Raw genomic sequence first — 16,077 nt, forward strand, 5'->3', positions numbered from 1 at the left:
AGGATAAGATTGTAAAAAATATATAGATGTAAACGGAAAGATTGTAAGGAATGGAAGTCATGTAAACCCTTAGGGGACACATTATGAATAAAGAAGAACTAAGAAGGTGAATTTTCAATCCGGAAAATTAATTTTCTACAAAAAAAAGAAGAATTTTTAAGAAAAAGTTCATGAATTTGGAACTAAAAAACATCAATTTTCAAGAAAAAAAAAAGAAATAGTTAAATTATCAACAAACACGAAAGAAATTTTTAACCGAATATTTACATTTTGAAGCAAATAGTCATTTTTATATTTGTATATTAAAGAAAAAATGCACTTTCAAACAAATATATTAATTTTGAAACAAATAATTGAATTTGCAATCCAAAAAGACGAATTTTTTAGAAGACAGTTGCATTTTTAACCCAAAAAATATGAATTTTCATCAACAAATGATAAAGTTCAATTTTTGAAAAACCAATAATTTTTATGTTGAAGAAAAAAAGAATTTTCCACCAAATGGAGGAGCTTTCAAAGAAAATTTTCAGTTTTCTACCCAGAAAATTAATTTTATACCAAAAAAAAAAACGAATTTTCAACAAAATACATTAATTTTAAACCAAAAAGTTGAATTTTCAACCAAATAGTTCAATTATCAATCAAATAATTCAATTTTGCGTCACAAAGATAAGTTTTTAAACCAGAAGATTAATTTTTCACGAAAAAAGACAACCAAAATTTCAACATACACGAATTTTAAACCAAATAAATGGATTTTGAACTAAAAAACGTCAATTTTCAAACAAAAATATAACAGTTAAATTATGAGCGAAAACAAAAGGAATTTAGTCGAATTTTACACCAATAAGATAAATTTTTATCCCAAAAGATAAATTTACTACGAAAAAAAAAAACTTCAAAATTTCAAAAAAATACATGATTTTTGAACTAAAAAACATTTAATTTCGACTAAAAATGAAATAGTTAAATTATTAGCAAACACAAAAGGAATTTTCAAGCAAATAGTTAAATTTCTAACCAAATAGTTTAATTTTCCCCTAAGCAGTTAAATTTTCAACTAAAAATGGTATAGTTCAATTTTTTTTTTTTTAATTAACCTTTATCTTGAAGAAAAAATGAATTTTGAACAAAATAGTTAAATTCTCAAGCCATAAGATTAATTTTGTACCAAAAACAAAATACAAATTTTCAACCGAATATATTAATTTTAAACTAAAAAGTTGAATTTTCTACCAAATACATAAATTTTAAATTTAAAGAAATAAACTTTCAACAAAACGCATTAATTTTGAAACTAAAATTTGAATTTTCAACCTAATAGTTCAGTTATAAACAAAATAGTTAAATTTTACACCAAAAAGATGAATTTCCTATCAAAATGTTAATTTTCTACGAAATAACAACGAAATTTCAACAAAATACGTGCATTTTGAATGAAAAAAAAAATTAATTTGAAACAAAAAATGAAATTGTTAAATTATCTACAAACACAAAGGGAATTTTCATTTAAATAGTTAAATTTTTAACTAAAAAAGCTAAATTTCTATGTAAAAATGGTATAGTTCAATTTTTGAAAAAAAACTAATTTTTATATTAAAGAAAAAACGAATTTTCAAAAAAAAAAACATTAATTTTTAACTTAAAAGTTAAATTTTCAACCAAATAGTTAAATTATCAATTAAATAATTAAATTTTACAACAAGAAAATAAATTTTCAATCCACAAGATTAATTTTCCACGAAAAAGAAGAAGAAATTTCAACAAAATACATGAATTTTTAATTTTAAAAAATCAATTTTCAACAAAATAATTAAATTTTACGCCAAAAAGGTGAATTATCATTCCGAAAAATTAATTTTCTACGAAAAAAGAAAATAAATAAATTTTAACAAATCTCATGAATTCCGAAATAAAAAACATCAATTTTCAATAAAAAATGAAATGGTTAAATTATCAATAAACACGAAATGAATTTTCAAAAACGGAATCATTAAATTTTTGCGAAAAAAAATCATTTTTACATCAAAGAAAAAACGAATTAAAAAAAAAAATAGATGAGGTTTCAATGAAACAGTTGAATTCAAGACCCAGAAGGTTAATTTTATACCAAAAACAAAACGAATTTTCAAAAAAAAAAATTAATTTTGAATCAAGTAGAAGAAATTTCAACTAAAAAACATCAATTTTCGGACAAAAATTAAATATTTAACTTATTAATAAACAAAAAAGGAATTTTGAAGCAAATAATTAAATTTTAAAATAAAAATGATTTAATTAATTTTTTGGAACTAAGAACAAAACGAATTTTTAACAGAATACATTAACTTTAAACAAAAAAGTTTAATTTTCAACCAAATAATTCAATTGTCAACAAAATAATTGAATTCTAGACTAAGAAGGTGAATTTTCAATCGGGAAAATTAATTTTCTACAAAAAAAAAGAAGAAATTTTAAGAAAAAGTTCATGAATTTGGAACTAAATAACATCAATTTTCAAGAAAAAAAGAAATGGTTAAATTATAAACAAAAACAAAAGGAATTTTCAACGAAATATATAAATTTTTCACCAAAAAGTTTAATTTTCAACTAAAAAAGGTCAATTTTAAGCCAAAAATGGAATAATTAAATTTTTGCGAAAAAAAAATTTTTTATATGAAAGAAAAAACGAATGTTCAAAAAAAAAAATTAATTTTGAAAAAAATAGTTGATTTTTCAACCCGGAAGAATAATTTTCAATCAAATAGTTACATTTTACACCAAATACTTGAATTTTTAAGAAATAAGTTAAATTTTCAACTTAAAAAAGGTAAATTTACAACCAAATAATTGAATTTTACACCATAAAGGTCAATTTTAAACCCAGAAGGTTAATTTTCTTCAAAAAAATGAAATTTTTGGAACGAAATTTATTTTTATATTAAAGAAAAAACGCATTTTTAAACAAATATATTAATTTTGAAACAAATAGTGGAATTTTCGATCTTCGAAGATAAATTATTAAACGAAATTATTGAATTTTCAATCCAAAAAGACGAATTTTTTAGAAATCATTTGAATTTTAAACCCAAAAAATATTAATTTTCAAACAAATAAGTAAATTTTCAACTCGGAAAATTAATTTTCTACTAAAAACAAGATAAATCTTCAATAAAACACAATAATTTTAAATTAAGAAGATGAATTTTTGACCCAAAAGATTAATTCACGATGAAAAAAACATCGAAATTTCAAAAAAAATACATGATTTTTTAACTAAAAAAAATTCATTTTCGAAGAAAAATGAAATAGTTAAATTATTAGCAAAAACACAGAAGGAATTTTCAACAAAATAATTAAATTTTGAACCAAATAGTTGAATTTTCATCCAATTAGTTACATTTTTAACTAAGAATGGTATAGTTCAATTTTTTGAAAAAAATTAATTTTTATCTTCAAGAAAAAATGTATTTTTCATAAAATGAAAGTATTTTTAACAAAATAGTTGAATTCTTATTTCAGGAGATAATTTTCTACCAGAAAAAAAAACATAATTTTTACTAAATACATTAATTTTAAATCAAAAAAATGAATTTTCAACTAAATAGTTCAATTGATAACGAAATAGTTGAATTTTCAACTAAAAAAGGTCAATTTCTATCTAAAAATGGTATAATTCAATTTTTGAAAAGAAAAACAAATTTTTATATAAAAGAAAAAACGAATTTAAAAAAAAATACATTAATTTTTAAATAAAAATTTAAATTTTGAACCAAATAGTTAAATTATCAATTAAATAATTAAATTTTACAGCAAGAAGGTCAATTTTCAATCCAGAAGATTCATTTTCCACACCAAAAAAAAGAAATTTCAACAAAATACATGAATTTTAAATTTTAAAAAATCAATTTTCTACAAAATACATTAAATTTAAACCATAAAGTAGAATTTTTAAACCAAATAGTTGAATTTTCAACTAAAAAAGGTCAATTTCTATCTAAAAATAGTATAGTTCAATTTTTGAGGGAAAAAAGCTAATTTTTATATTACAAAAAAAACGAATTTAAAAAAAAATACATTAATTTTACACTAAAAAGTTAAATTTTGAACCAAATAGTTAAATTATGAATTAAATAACTAAATTTTACAGCAAGAAGGTCAATTTTCAATCCAGAAAATTCATTTTCCACACAAAAAACGAATTTCCAAAAAAAAAATACATTAATTTTTAACTTAAAAGTTAAATTTTCAACCAAATAGTTTTGAATTTAAAAAAATCAATTTTCTACAAAATACATTAAATTTAAACCATAAAGTAGAATTTTTAACCAAATAGTTGAATTTTCAACTAAAAAAGGTCAATTTCTATCTAAAAATGGTATAATTCAATTTTTGGAAAGAAAAACGAATTTAAAAAAAAAAACATTAATTTTAAACTAAAAATTTAAATTTTGAACCAAATAGTTAAATTATCAATTAAATAATTAAATTTTACAGCAAGAAGGTCAATTTTCAATCCAGAAGATTCATTTTCCACACAAAAAAAAAAGAAATTTCAACAAAATACATGAATTTTTAATTTAAAAAAATCAATTTTCTACAAAATACATTAAATTTAAACCATAAAGTTGAATTTTTAACCAAATAGTTGAATTTCCAACTAAAAAAGGTCAATTTCTATCTAAAAATAGTATAGTTCAATTTTTGAGGGAAAAAAGCTAATTTTTATATCACAAAAAAAAACGAATTAAAAAAAAAATACATTAATTTTAAACTAAAAAGTTAAATTTTGAACCAAATAGTTGAATTTTTAACTAAAAAAAGTCCATTTTCAACCAGAAATAGCATCATGAAAATTTGAACTAGAAAATATTAATTTTCAAAAAAAAAATGTAATACTTAAATTATCAACAAACACAAGAGGAATTTTCAACGAGAAAGTTAAATTTTGAACCAAATAGTTGAATTTTAAACTAGAAAAAAAAATTGGTATAGTATAATTTTTGGAAAAATATCATTTTTATATTGAAGAAAAAAACGATTTTTCAACAAAATAGATGAATTTTAAAATAAAAAAAAAAACAATGTAGACCAAAAATAGAAGTTAAATTTGCATTTGAAAAAAATTATTTTCAGCACACAAAAAAGCAACAAATTATAGTTCAATTTTTATTCAAACTGTTAAATTATTCACTAAAAGCGATCAATTTTTAATCAAAAATTAAATTTTTACGTTTGCAGTTGGAAGAATTAATTTTCTACTAAATATAAACCAAAAATAAAACGAATTTTTTCAAAAATAAATAAATTTTCAAACAAATATTTGAACTTTGAGCACGATTGAATTCATGAATTTTTAACGAAAAATGTAACAGTTAAATTTATAGTAAAAAAAATTCATTTTCAATCAAATAGTTTGATTTTCAACAAAAAATTTAAAGTTTCAACCAAAGAAATAAATTCTTAAGCAAAAAGATGAACTTTCAGCCAAGAAGTTTATTTTTTCACAAAAAAATTCTTGTTAACAAAATTATATTTCTGAAAGAAGAAAGAATTTTGAACAAAATTTTTAAATCAGCAGCCAAAGAAATGAATTTTCAACAAAACACATAATTATTCAAACAAATAATTGAATTTTAAACCAAGAAAAATTAAATTTGTAAAAAGATGAACTTGCAATCCAAAAGGATGAATTTACCATTCAAAAAGACGAGTTTTCAAAAAAAAAAGTTGAATTTTTCACCAAACAGATTAATTTTCAACTAAAAAATACAAATTTTTAACCAAAAGCGGTACTGGTTAATTTTTGGTTTAAATAAAGAGGAAATAAAGAGGATTTTTAATTATAAAATATGAATTTTAAACTAAGAAACACAAATAATTTTTAACCAAAAATAATACAGGTTAATTTTTAGTTAAAAATCTTAATTCTCTCTAAAAAAAAAACGAATTTTCGACAAAATAGTTAAATCTTGAAGTACAAAAAAATTATTCATTAAATATAAAAGATAAATTTTCAACAAAAAATTTAACAATTAAATTTATAGCAAAAAGAAAACTAATTTTCAATAAAAAAAAGTTTGGTTTTCAACCAAAAATTTAAAATTTCAACCAAAGAAATAAATTTTTAAGCAAAAAAGATGAACTTTCAGCCAAGAAGTTTATTTTTTCACAACAACAAAAATAGGTAATAAAATTAAATTTCTGAATTTTGAAGCCGAGAAAGATGAAATTTGTAAAAAAAAAAAAAAATTAACTTGTAATCCAAAAGGATGAATTTTTTATTTAGAAATATGAATTTTGAAAAAAAAATTTAATTTCCAAACAATTCGTAGAATTTTTGAACACAAAATAATAAAACTCACTCAAAAAAAATTCCATTTCCAACCAAATAATTGAATTTCCAAATCAATAAGATGAAATTTCAATTCCAAAAGGATAAAAAAAAAAATTGTTTGTTTTTTTTCGCCTAAAAAGATGTCTTTTTAGCAAACTAGTTAAAGTTTCTTATTAGATTCTATTATTTCAGTTAGATTTTAATCGAAAAAGAAAAACAGAAAATAGGGGGAAATTTCGTGGAAAAAAAAAGGAAAAAGGAGTGATTAAATATTTTTTAATTAATTCAAATACCTCAAGTTTAATCTGCGGAGATCCTCTCTCGTAATGTGGTACATCACATCTTCAAAAGTATATTCTTCGTACAAAAACTGAAGAAAAAAAATTAATATCAGGCTAAAAAGGCAAAAATTGTGAGGTGATAATTTTTTTTTTATTTTTCATTATTTACCCTTTCGATCGACGATTCGTCTAGATCAAGTTTTTGCAACCACTCGACAAGTATCGTGTCTGATGACGTAGAATTGTGATCTGTTACGCTGATTTGAGGTAGAAAAGTTGGAACTGAAGAGGCAGTATCGCCTCCCGATGTAGACGAATGATACCTGTGAGAAATCAGTTTTTTGGATTTTTTTTTCGCGCTCAGGGTGTAAAAAATTTAGGATAAATTCATTAGATTTCAAAAAAATTAAAGTTTATTTCAAAAGAATTCAAATGATATTGGAATATTAATTTAGAAGAATTTAGGGTAAAAGAGAAAAATTCGATGAAGTTCATAAAAATTCAAATGATATAAAAACAAATTAAATTTTTTTTAACTGCATTGAATTCAGTAACATTGAAATGAGATTAGAAATATTAAATAGAATTTAAAAGAACCAAAAAAAAACACACACATTTAAAAAATAAAAAACATAAAGAATTCAGGGTAAATTAATAAGAATTCAGAGTGAATTCCAAAAAATAATTTCAAATATCTTCAGATCTTTGAAACCTTACTAATTTTTTTTATCAAAAAATTTAATTGTAACTATAAAACCATTCCAATTAAATTCCAGGGAATTAAAACGAATTGAAAAAAATCAATTGATTTCCGTTAAATTGGAATTAATTGAGACGAATTTAGGGTAAAAAAGAAAAATTGGATAAATTTCATAAACATTCAAGGTGAATTGAAATGAATGAAATATTATGAAAATAAATTAAAATAGAAAAAAAATTCATTGAATTCAGGAACATTGAAATGAGTTTAGAAAAATTAAATGGAATTTAAAAGAACAAAAATTAAAATGTTAAAAAAATTAAAAATAAATCCATTGTATTGAAGTACAATTTTTTTAATTTAGAAGAATTCAAGCGAATTTAAAAAAATCCAGAGAATTTAACAGAATTTAAAGGAATTCAGGGTAAATTAATCAGAATTCAGGTTGAATTCCAAAAAGTAATTTCAAATCCCTACAAATCTTTTAAAACTTACTAATTTTTGGTCAAAAAGTGACTAATGACTAAAAAACCATTCAAGTTAAATTCAAAAAAATTCAAATGATTTAGAAATAAAATTTAAAATAAAAAAATTCCATTTATATCCGTAAAATTGGAATTAATTTAGTAGAATTTACGGTGAAAGAAAAAAATTCAATGAAATTCATACAAATTCAAGGTGAATTGAAAAAAAGCATATAGTGTAAAAACAAATTTAAAATATTTAAAAAGCCTTTATTGAATTCAGGAATATTGAAATGAACTTAGAGAAATTAAATAGAATTTAAAAGAGCAAAAATTGAAACGTTTAAAAAATTAAAAATAAATCCATTGTATTGAGGTACAATTTTTTCTAATTTAGAAGAATTCAAGCGAATTTTAAAAAATCCAGAGAATTCAAAAGAATTCAAAGGAATTCAGAGTGAATTTCAAAAAGTAATTTCTAATTTCTTGAAATCTTCGAAACCTTACTCATTTTTTAACAAAAAGTGACTAATTAATAAAAAACCATTCAAGTTAAATTCCAAAGAATTCAAATGAATTGGAAAAAAAATTATTGATAAAAAAATCCATTCGTTTCCGTAAAATTCGAATTAATTTAGAAGAATTTAGAGTTTAACAGAAAAATTGGATGAAATTCATAAAAATTCAAGGCGAATTGAAAAAAAAATCAAACAGTATAAAAACAAATTAAAAATATTTAAAAAGCCTTTATTGAATTCAGGAACATTGAAATGAATTTAGAAAAATTACATAGAATTTAAAAAAATTTAAATGTTTTTAAAAAAAATTTTTAATCCATTGTATTGAGGTAAAAATTTTTTAATTTAGAAGAATTCAAGCGAATTAACAAAAATCAAAAGAATTCAAAAGAATTCAAAGGAATCCAGGGTAAAATAATCAGAATTTACGGTGAATTCCAAAAAGTAATTTCAAATATCTTCAAATCTTTGAAAATTTACAAATTTTTATCATAAAAGTAAATTATAACTAAAAAAATAATTTAAGTTAAATTCCGCAGAATTCAAATGAATTGAAAAATAATTTAAAATTTTTTCTAAATCCATTTATTTCCGTAAAGTTGGAATTAATTTAGCAGAATTTAGATTGAAAGAGAAAAATTGGATGAAATTCATAAAAATTCAAGGTGAATTGAAAAAAATTCAAATAGTATAGAAAACAAATTAAAAATATTTAAAAAGCCTTCATGGAATTCAGGAACATTAAAATGAATTTAGAAAAATTAAATAGAATTTTAAAAAAATTGAAATGTTTAAAAATACTTTTAAAAATCCATTGTATTGAGGTACAATTTTTTTAATTTAGAAGAATTCAAGCGAATTAACAAAAATCCAGAGAATTTGAAAGAATTAAAAGGAATTCAGGGTAAATTAATCAAAATTTACGGTGAATTCCAAAAAGTAATTTCAAATATCTTCAAATCTTTGAAAATTTACAAATTTTTTATCAAAAAAGTGAACTATAACTAAAAAAACGATTTAAGTTAAATTCCGCAGAATTCAAATGAATTGGAAAACAATTAAAATTTTTTTTTTAAATTAATTTATTTCCTTAAAATTGGAATTAATTTAGAAGAATTTAGAGTTTAACAGAAAAATTGGATGTAATTCATAAAAATTCAAGGTGAATTGAAAAAAAAAACAAATAAATTGTAAACAAATTAAAATATAAAAAAAACTTTACTGAATTCAGTTAAATTGAAATGAGATTAAAAAAATTAAAGTGAATTGATAAGAACAAAAATGAAAAACCTAAAAAAAATCCATTGCATTAAGTAACATTTTTTTAATTTGAGAGAATTGAAATGAATTTTTAAAAAATCCAGAGAACTATAATTGAATTTAAAGGAATTCAGGATTAATTAATAAGAATTCAGGGAGAATTCCGAAAAGTAATTTCAAATCTCTTCAAACCTTTGAAATCTTACTAAGTTTTTATCAAAAAATTGAATAATGACAAAACACCATTCAAGTTAAATTCCAAAGAATTCAAACGAAATGGAAAATTTTTTTTAATTTAAAAAATCCATTGATTTCCATAAAATTGGAATTAATTTAGTAGAATTTAGGGTAAGAGAAAAATTGGATGAAATTCAAAAAAATTCAAGGTTAATTGAAAAAAAAATCAAATAAATTAAAAACAAATTAAAAATATATAAAAAATTTAATTAAATTCAGTAACATTGAAATGAATTTAGAAAAATTTAATCGAATTTAAAAGAACAAAAATTTTTAACTTTTTAAAATAAAAAATTCCATTTCATTACGTACATTTTTTTAATTTAAAAGAATTTAAGTGAATTAAAAAAATTCCAAAGAATTCTAAAGAATTTAAAGGTAAATTAATCGGAATTCAGGGTGAATTAAAAAAAAAAATAATTTCAAATCTCTTCAAATCTTTGAATAATCTTAATTCCCATAAAAAAATCTTTTCCATAAAATTGAAATGAATTAAGAGGAAATTATGGTTTAAATAAATTAAATAGAATTATAAAGAATTTGTTGAAATCCCTACAAATTTAAGCTGAGTTTGGAAGACGTCAAGACAAATTAAATAAAAACTTTAAAAAAATGCATTGCATAAATTATAAGTGAGTAGGTTTATAGGAATTCAAGTGAATTAAAAAAAAGTCTAGAGAATTCCAAAAAATTTTAAAGATTTCAGGATAAATTAATAAGAATTATGAGTAAGTTCAAAAAAGTAATTTCAAATCTCTTCAAATCTTAGCAACTTTACTAATTTCTGATAAAAAAATGACTAATAACTACAAAAAATTCCAGTTAAATTCAAAAGAATTCAAATAAATTAAAAATAAACTTTTAAATAAAAAAAACTCTATTAATTTCCATAAAACTGGAATTAATTTAGAAGAATTTAGGGTAAAAGAGAAAAATTGGATAAAATTAATAAAAATTCAAGGTGAATTAAAAAAAAATCAAATAATATGAAAAAAAATTACAAAAAAAAAAACACATGATTCAATTCAGCAGCATTGAAACGGATTTAGAAAAATAAAATTGAATTTAAAAGAACAAAAATTAAAGCGTTTAAAACATTAAAAGTAAATCCATTGTATTGAGATACAATTTTCTAAATTTAAAATAATTCAAGTGAATATAAAAAATTCTAGAGAATTGCAAAGAATTTAAAGGAATTCAAGGTAAATTCCAAAAAGTAATTTAAAATCTCTTCAAATCTCTTCAAATCTTTGACACCTTACTAATTTTTTTTATCAAAAACATGACTTATGACTATAAAATCATTCAAGTTAAATTCCAAAGAATTCAAATGAATTGGAAAAGAAATTTTAATACAAAAAATCCATTGATTTCCTTAAAATTGGAATAAATTTAGAAGAATTTAGGGTGAAACATAAAAATTGGATGAAGTTCACAAAAACTGAAGGCGAAATTCAGAAAAATTCAAGGTGAATTAAACAAAATCAAATAAGTTGAAAACAAATTTAAAATATTCAAAAAACGGCACTGAATTCAGTAACATTGAAATGAGTTTGGAAACATTTGATTTAATTTAAAAGAACAAAAATTTAAAACTTTTTAAAAATTAAAAATAAATCCATTGAATTAAGTACAATTATCTAAATTTAAAAGAATTCAAGTGAATTAAAAAAATTCTAGAGAATTCCCAAGAATTTAAAGGAATTCAGGGTAAATTAATCAGAATTCAGGATGAATTCCAAAAGATAATTTAAAATCTCTTCAAATCTTTGATTAATCTTTTCTATAAAATTCCCATAAAAACCATATAAAAAAATCCTTCCCATAAAATTGAAATGAATGAATGAAAATCAATTCAAGTTAAGTTCAGAAGAATTAAAAAGAATTGGATAAAAAAATGTAAATAAAAAAATGTAAATAAAAAAATTCCATCGATTTTCGTGAAATTAAAATTAATTTAGAAGAATTTAGGATAAAAGAGAAAAATGTAAAAGAACAGAAATTAAAAACTTTATAAATTTTTTTTTGAAATCCATTGCATTGATTACATTTTTTTAATTTAGAAGAATTTTAATGAATTTAAAAAATCCAGAGAGTTCAAAAGAATTGAAAGGAATCCAGGGCAAAACTTACTAATTTTTTATCCAAAAAGTGACAAATGATCCAGGGTTATTTACCAAAAAAATTTGAAATTATTGAAAACATACTAATTTTTTATTTAAAAAACAAATTGAAAATAAAATAAAAAAAACTTCATTGAATTCTGTAAATTTGAAATGAGTTTCGAAAAATTAAATATAATAAAATTATAATTAAAATTAAAATAAATGTATAAAATAAATTAATAATTGTTCAATTGTTATTTATACATCAAAATTTAGTTGTAAATTGTGTTAAACATTATTTAAAAATTATCTTTTAAAAAGAAAAATCATTTAATTTTTTTACACGCATCTTAAGTATATTTTGTTATTATCTGAAGATCTTAAAAAGTCATTTAAAGCTGTTAAAATCTTATTTAAAGATTTTCAAAAACATATATTTTGTTACAAAATTTTTGGTATCATTCCAAATTTTAAATTATTTCTAATCTCTTCAAAACTTCTAAATATCTTTTAACATAATCGAATTTTTTCTAAAATAATAATTGTTCTTTTTTTATACTTTCAAATTTGTTTTTATTTTAAAATATTTTTTTTTGTAAAAAATAAGTTTTAAAACAAAAATATGATGGAAAATTTCCTCAGAAATCTTAAGAACATTTTTTCATTATCTTCAAACTTTAAAAATCTTTAATCCTTAATCAATCCTGAAAAATAAAAAACAATCCCTGAAAAGTTTCTAATTTTCGTTTAAAATTTTGGAAATCTTCTAAAATCTTCTCTTAAAATTAATTTTCAAGATAAAAAACCATTTTTAATTTCCATAGGAATCTTAATGAATTTTTCGTATATAATTGTATTTTTAATTATTTATTTGTCGTTTAAAATAAAAAATAAATAAAAATTATAAAATTTTAAGGGATTATTTTTTATTTTGCAGGATTAATTAAGGATTACATATTTTAAAAGTTTGAAGATAATAAAAAAATTTTCTCAAGATTTCTGGGGAAATTTTCAATTATATTTTTGTTTTAAAAATTAACAAAATTTATATTTTTTTAAGATCTTCAGATAGTAACAAAATATGCTTAAGATTCCTGTAAAAAATATTAACGATTTTTCTTTTAAATAAATATTTAACAACATTTCAAAACAAATTTTGATGTATAAATAACAATTAAACAATAATTCATTTTTGAAAAATTAAAAAAAAAATTTAACTTCTAATTTAAAAAGTGTACATTAAAAAAATTGTAATCTATCAAGTTGTAATGCTTTTTACAGAAATTGCTTAAAATTATATAATTAAAAAACATTTAATTAGTTGATTCAGTTTTCAAATGAGATAATTGAAAATTATAGCGTGGATTTTTTTTAAACCTTCGATCTGCACAATTTATGAAATTTAGAATTTTTTATTTTGTACTTTACCGAAATTTATTTTAAAATTTGAAAAATTTTCTTTGTTTTTTGTCAATAAATTTTAAGGATATATTTAAAAAGATTTAAAAAATTGTCGGAAAGTAATCCGGAAGATTTTAGAGCATTATTTTAATTTGACAGTATTTATTATTAAAAAAATAATAATAAATTTAAAAAGATTCCATCAAATTTTAAACAAAATTTATAAGGTTGTTGAAGATTTTGAAATCAAATTTTGCAACATTTTAAGCATTTAGAAAGGCTGAAAATAAATTTAACTCAAATTCATATAAAAAAAAAGACATTTATATCATTAAATTTTACCGATTATTATCAAACATATATTATTTTTAGCAAGATATGCAATAATTGAAAAATTAAGGGAAATAAAACACTGAAAATAGGTAAAATAAAAATATTTGTTTACAAATACTATTTGCAATAATGGTTATTTTTAACTTTTCAATTGTTTTTTTTTATTATTAAATGTCATTCAAATTTATAAGGTTAATATATTTTACAATAAAAATGTTTAAAAAAAGTGACATCTTATATAAAAATTAGGAAATTAAATTTGAAATACTGACCCTGACTCGTGTCTGATCGTTCTTCTATTAATCGCTTCACAGAGCTGAATTAACACTCCAACCTGATTTTTCTGCTCTTCCAAAGCTTGATGCAACAAGGTCTGATAATTTTTTTGACTGTCCATCAACTCCTGGAGAAGCTTCATATTCTCAACTTTCAGGGTCCCCATTTGATCGCGATATTCCCTCCAGTATTTATTGTCAATCGAATCGAGGGTTTTTTGGGATTTCACGGAATTTACTGTCGACACGCCGGAAGTGGAACCTTCTTCTGGACCCTCCCCGGAAGTCTGAACTCGCTCTTGTCCCAGTAAATTAGCACCAAGTTCTAAATCACCATTTTTCTCAGTTTCAATAAATATATAAATAATATAAATATAAATAATTTTCAGTACTTCTATTTCAATCTGTCAAATTCCGATTGCCCTGAATAAAAAAATTGTTCACTTTTTAAATAAATTTCGTTGAAAATGTAGAATTTGAAATATTTTTCTGTTTGAAGACATAGAAACGAAGACGGATTAATTTTAATTTTAATTTTAAATGCCTTTTTAGACTCGAAAATTCGACATTTTTTTGGTTTAAATTCATATTGTTTAAAATTACAAAATAAAGACATGTAATTTTTTAATTATTATAAATACACTAGATTTAATATCCAAATTATATCTAGTAAATTAAAATTAATATTGAAGTTTAAAATTTAAATCTCAAGCTTAAAACTGAAATTGTTCAAAATTGTACAAATAGTTGAATTATAAACCGAAAAGATTAATTTTTAATAAAATAGTCGAGCTTTCAAACAAAAAATTTAACGAAAAATACAATAGTTAAATTTTCGGTTATAATTAAATTTAAACCAATAATAATAAATTAAAATAATAAATGAAATAAGAAAGAAAAATAATATATTTCTACCAAAAATGACAACATTTCACTAACAAAAAAATGAATTTTGAACTCAAAAGACTCAATTTTCAACCAAAAATGGAATAGTTAAATTTTTTTATTTAAGTAAATAATTTTCAATCGATCAGAAGAATTTTAAACTGAAATGATGAAATATTCAAATAAATTCGTTAAATTTTTTTAATTCATTAAGCTAGACACGTTAAAAATTGAAAAATAATTTTTTTAACTTAACAGTTCTTAAATTAGAAGTTAAATTATTTTTATTTTTAAAAATTTATAAGTGGTTTTAAATTTTTACAAATTCGAAATCATTTTTCAATTTTTTGTTAGAACTTTCAAATATATTTCAACCGAATTTAAAATAAAATTAAGATTTTTGCAGATTTCAAACAAAAAATTTAGAATTTTTTAAAGAATTGTGAAAGACTACAAAAGAATAAAAATTTTCTTAAGGTTCTTAAGAAAATTGAAAAGGATTTGAAGAGATTTAAAAAATGATCAAAGAAGAACATGGAAGATTTTAAGGATTTTATTTAATTTGCTGGATTTTCAAAAATTGTAAGATAATTTCGATTGATTTTAAAATATATTTAGAAGTGCTGCAAAAATGTTAATTTTTTTCTACGCTAAAAAGTATAAAAGTTCTTCGAAAATATAAAATTTCAAAGCTTTCTACGTAAAACAATTCAGTTTCAAATTGTTTTCTTTTAAATATTTGGTTTCAAGTTACTCGTCTTTTAAATGAACAGTAAAATATTGCTAAATATTAAATGCCTATTCTTTCTCTACATTAAGAAATTTCAAATTAAATGGGATAAAAATTAAATAATTTGGACTCGAAATATTTTTTATTTTAATAAAAACCTTTAATTATGACTATATTATTATGGATTTATTTTCAAGTTGAAAATAGTATATATTAATAAATTTATTTAATATAAAAAATATTATAAAGAAATACAAATGCTTTTAATTTCTGATTGTATAAATCCTCAAAACTGCACTTAAATTATTTTAAAAATTGTCAAAATCGAACTTGGGCAGATTTTTCTTCTGAAAATTCGTAAAATTCCCGGTTTCCCCGTCCAGAGGCCAGTCTGTTTTTTATTTTAAAAAATCTTCGATTTTAAAAACTTCTAGGTTTTTTTAACCTTTGAAAATTGCTTTTTACCCTAGTGTTTGCGCAAATGCCAACAAAATGAAAAAACGTCGGGTGCGAATTCGCACTAGTGTACTCTTTAAGGGTTAAAATTTTTGTAAAATTCCGGGTGAAAAAAT

The 16,077-nt window shown here is 20.6% G+C and overlaps 1 protein-coding gene across 2 annotated transcripts in view; it reads right to left on the reverse strand.

Annotated features, from left to right (window-relative positions):
* Positions 1-16,077, reverse strand: part of LOC117171547 (mitogen-activated protein kinase kinase kinase 15) — a 154,429-nt gene that overhangs the window by 36,874 nt on the left and 101,478 nt on the right. For both annotated transcript variants that reach the window (XM_033358966.1, XM_033358965.1), the window contains exons 19-21: positions 13,888-14,215; positions 6,767-6,920; positions 6,610-6,686 (exon numbers count right to left, since the gene is read on the reverse strand). In XM_033358966.1, the coding sequence (XP_033214857.1) occupies positions 6,610-6,686; positions 6,767-6,920; positions 13,888-14,215 (559 nt within the window). The remainder of the gene's footprint in view (positions 1-6,609; positions 6,687-6,766; positions 6,921-13,887; positions 14,216-16,077) is intronic.

This window comes from Belonocnema kinseyi, chromosome 4, assembly GCF_010883055.1.
Source record: "Belonocnema kinseyi isolate 2016_QV_RU_SX_M_011 chromosome 4, B_treatae_v1, whole genome shotgun sequence".
Lineage (NCBI taxonomy): Eukaryota > Metazoa > Arthropoda > Insecta > Hymenoptera > Cynipidae > Belonocnema > Belonocnema kinseyi.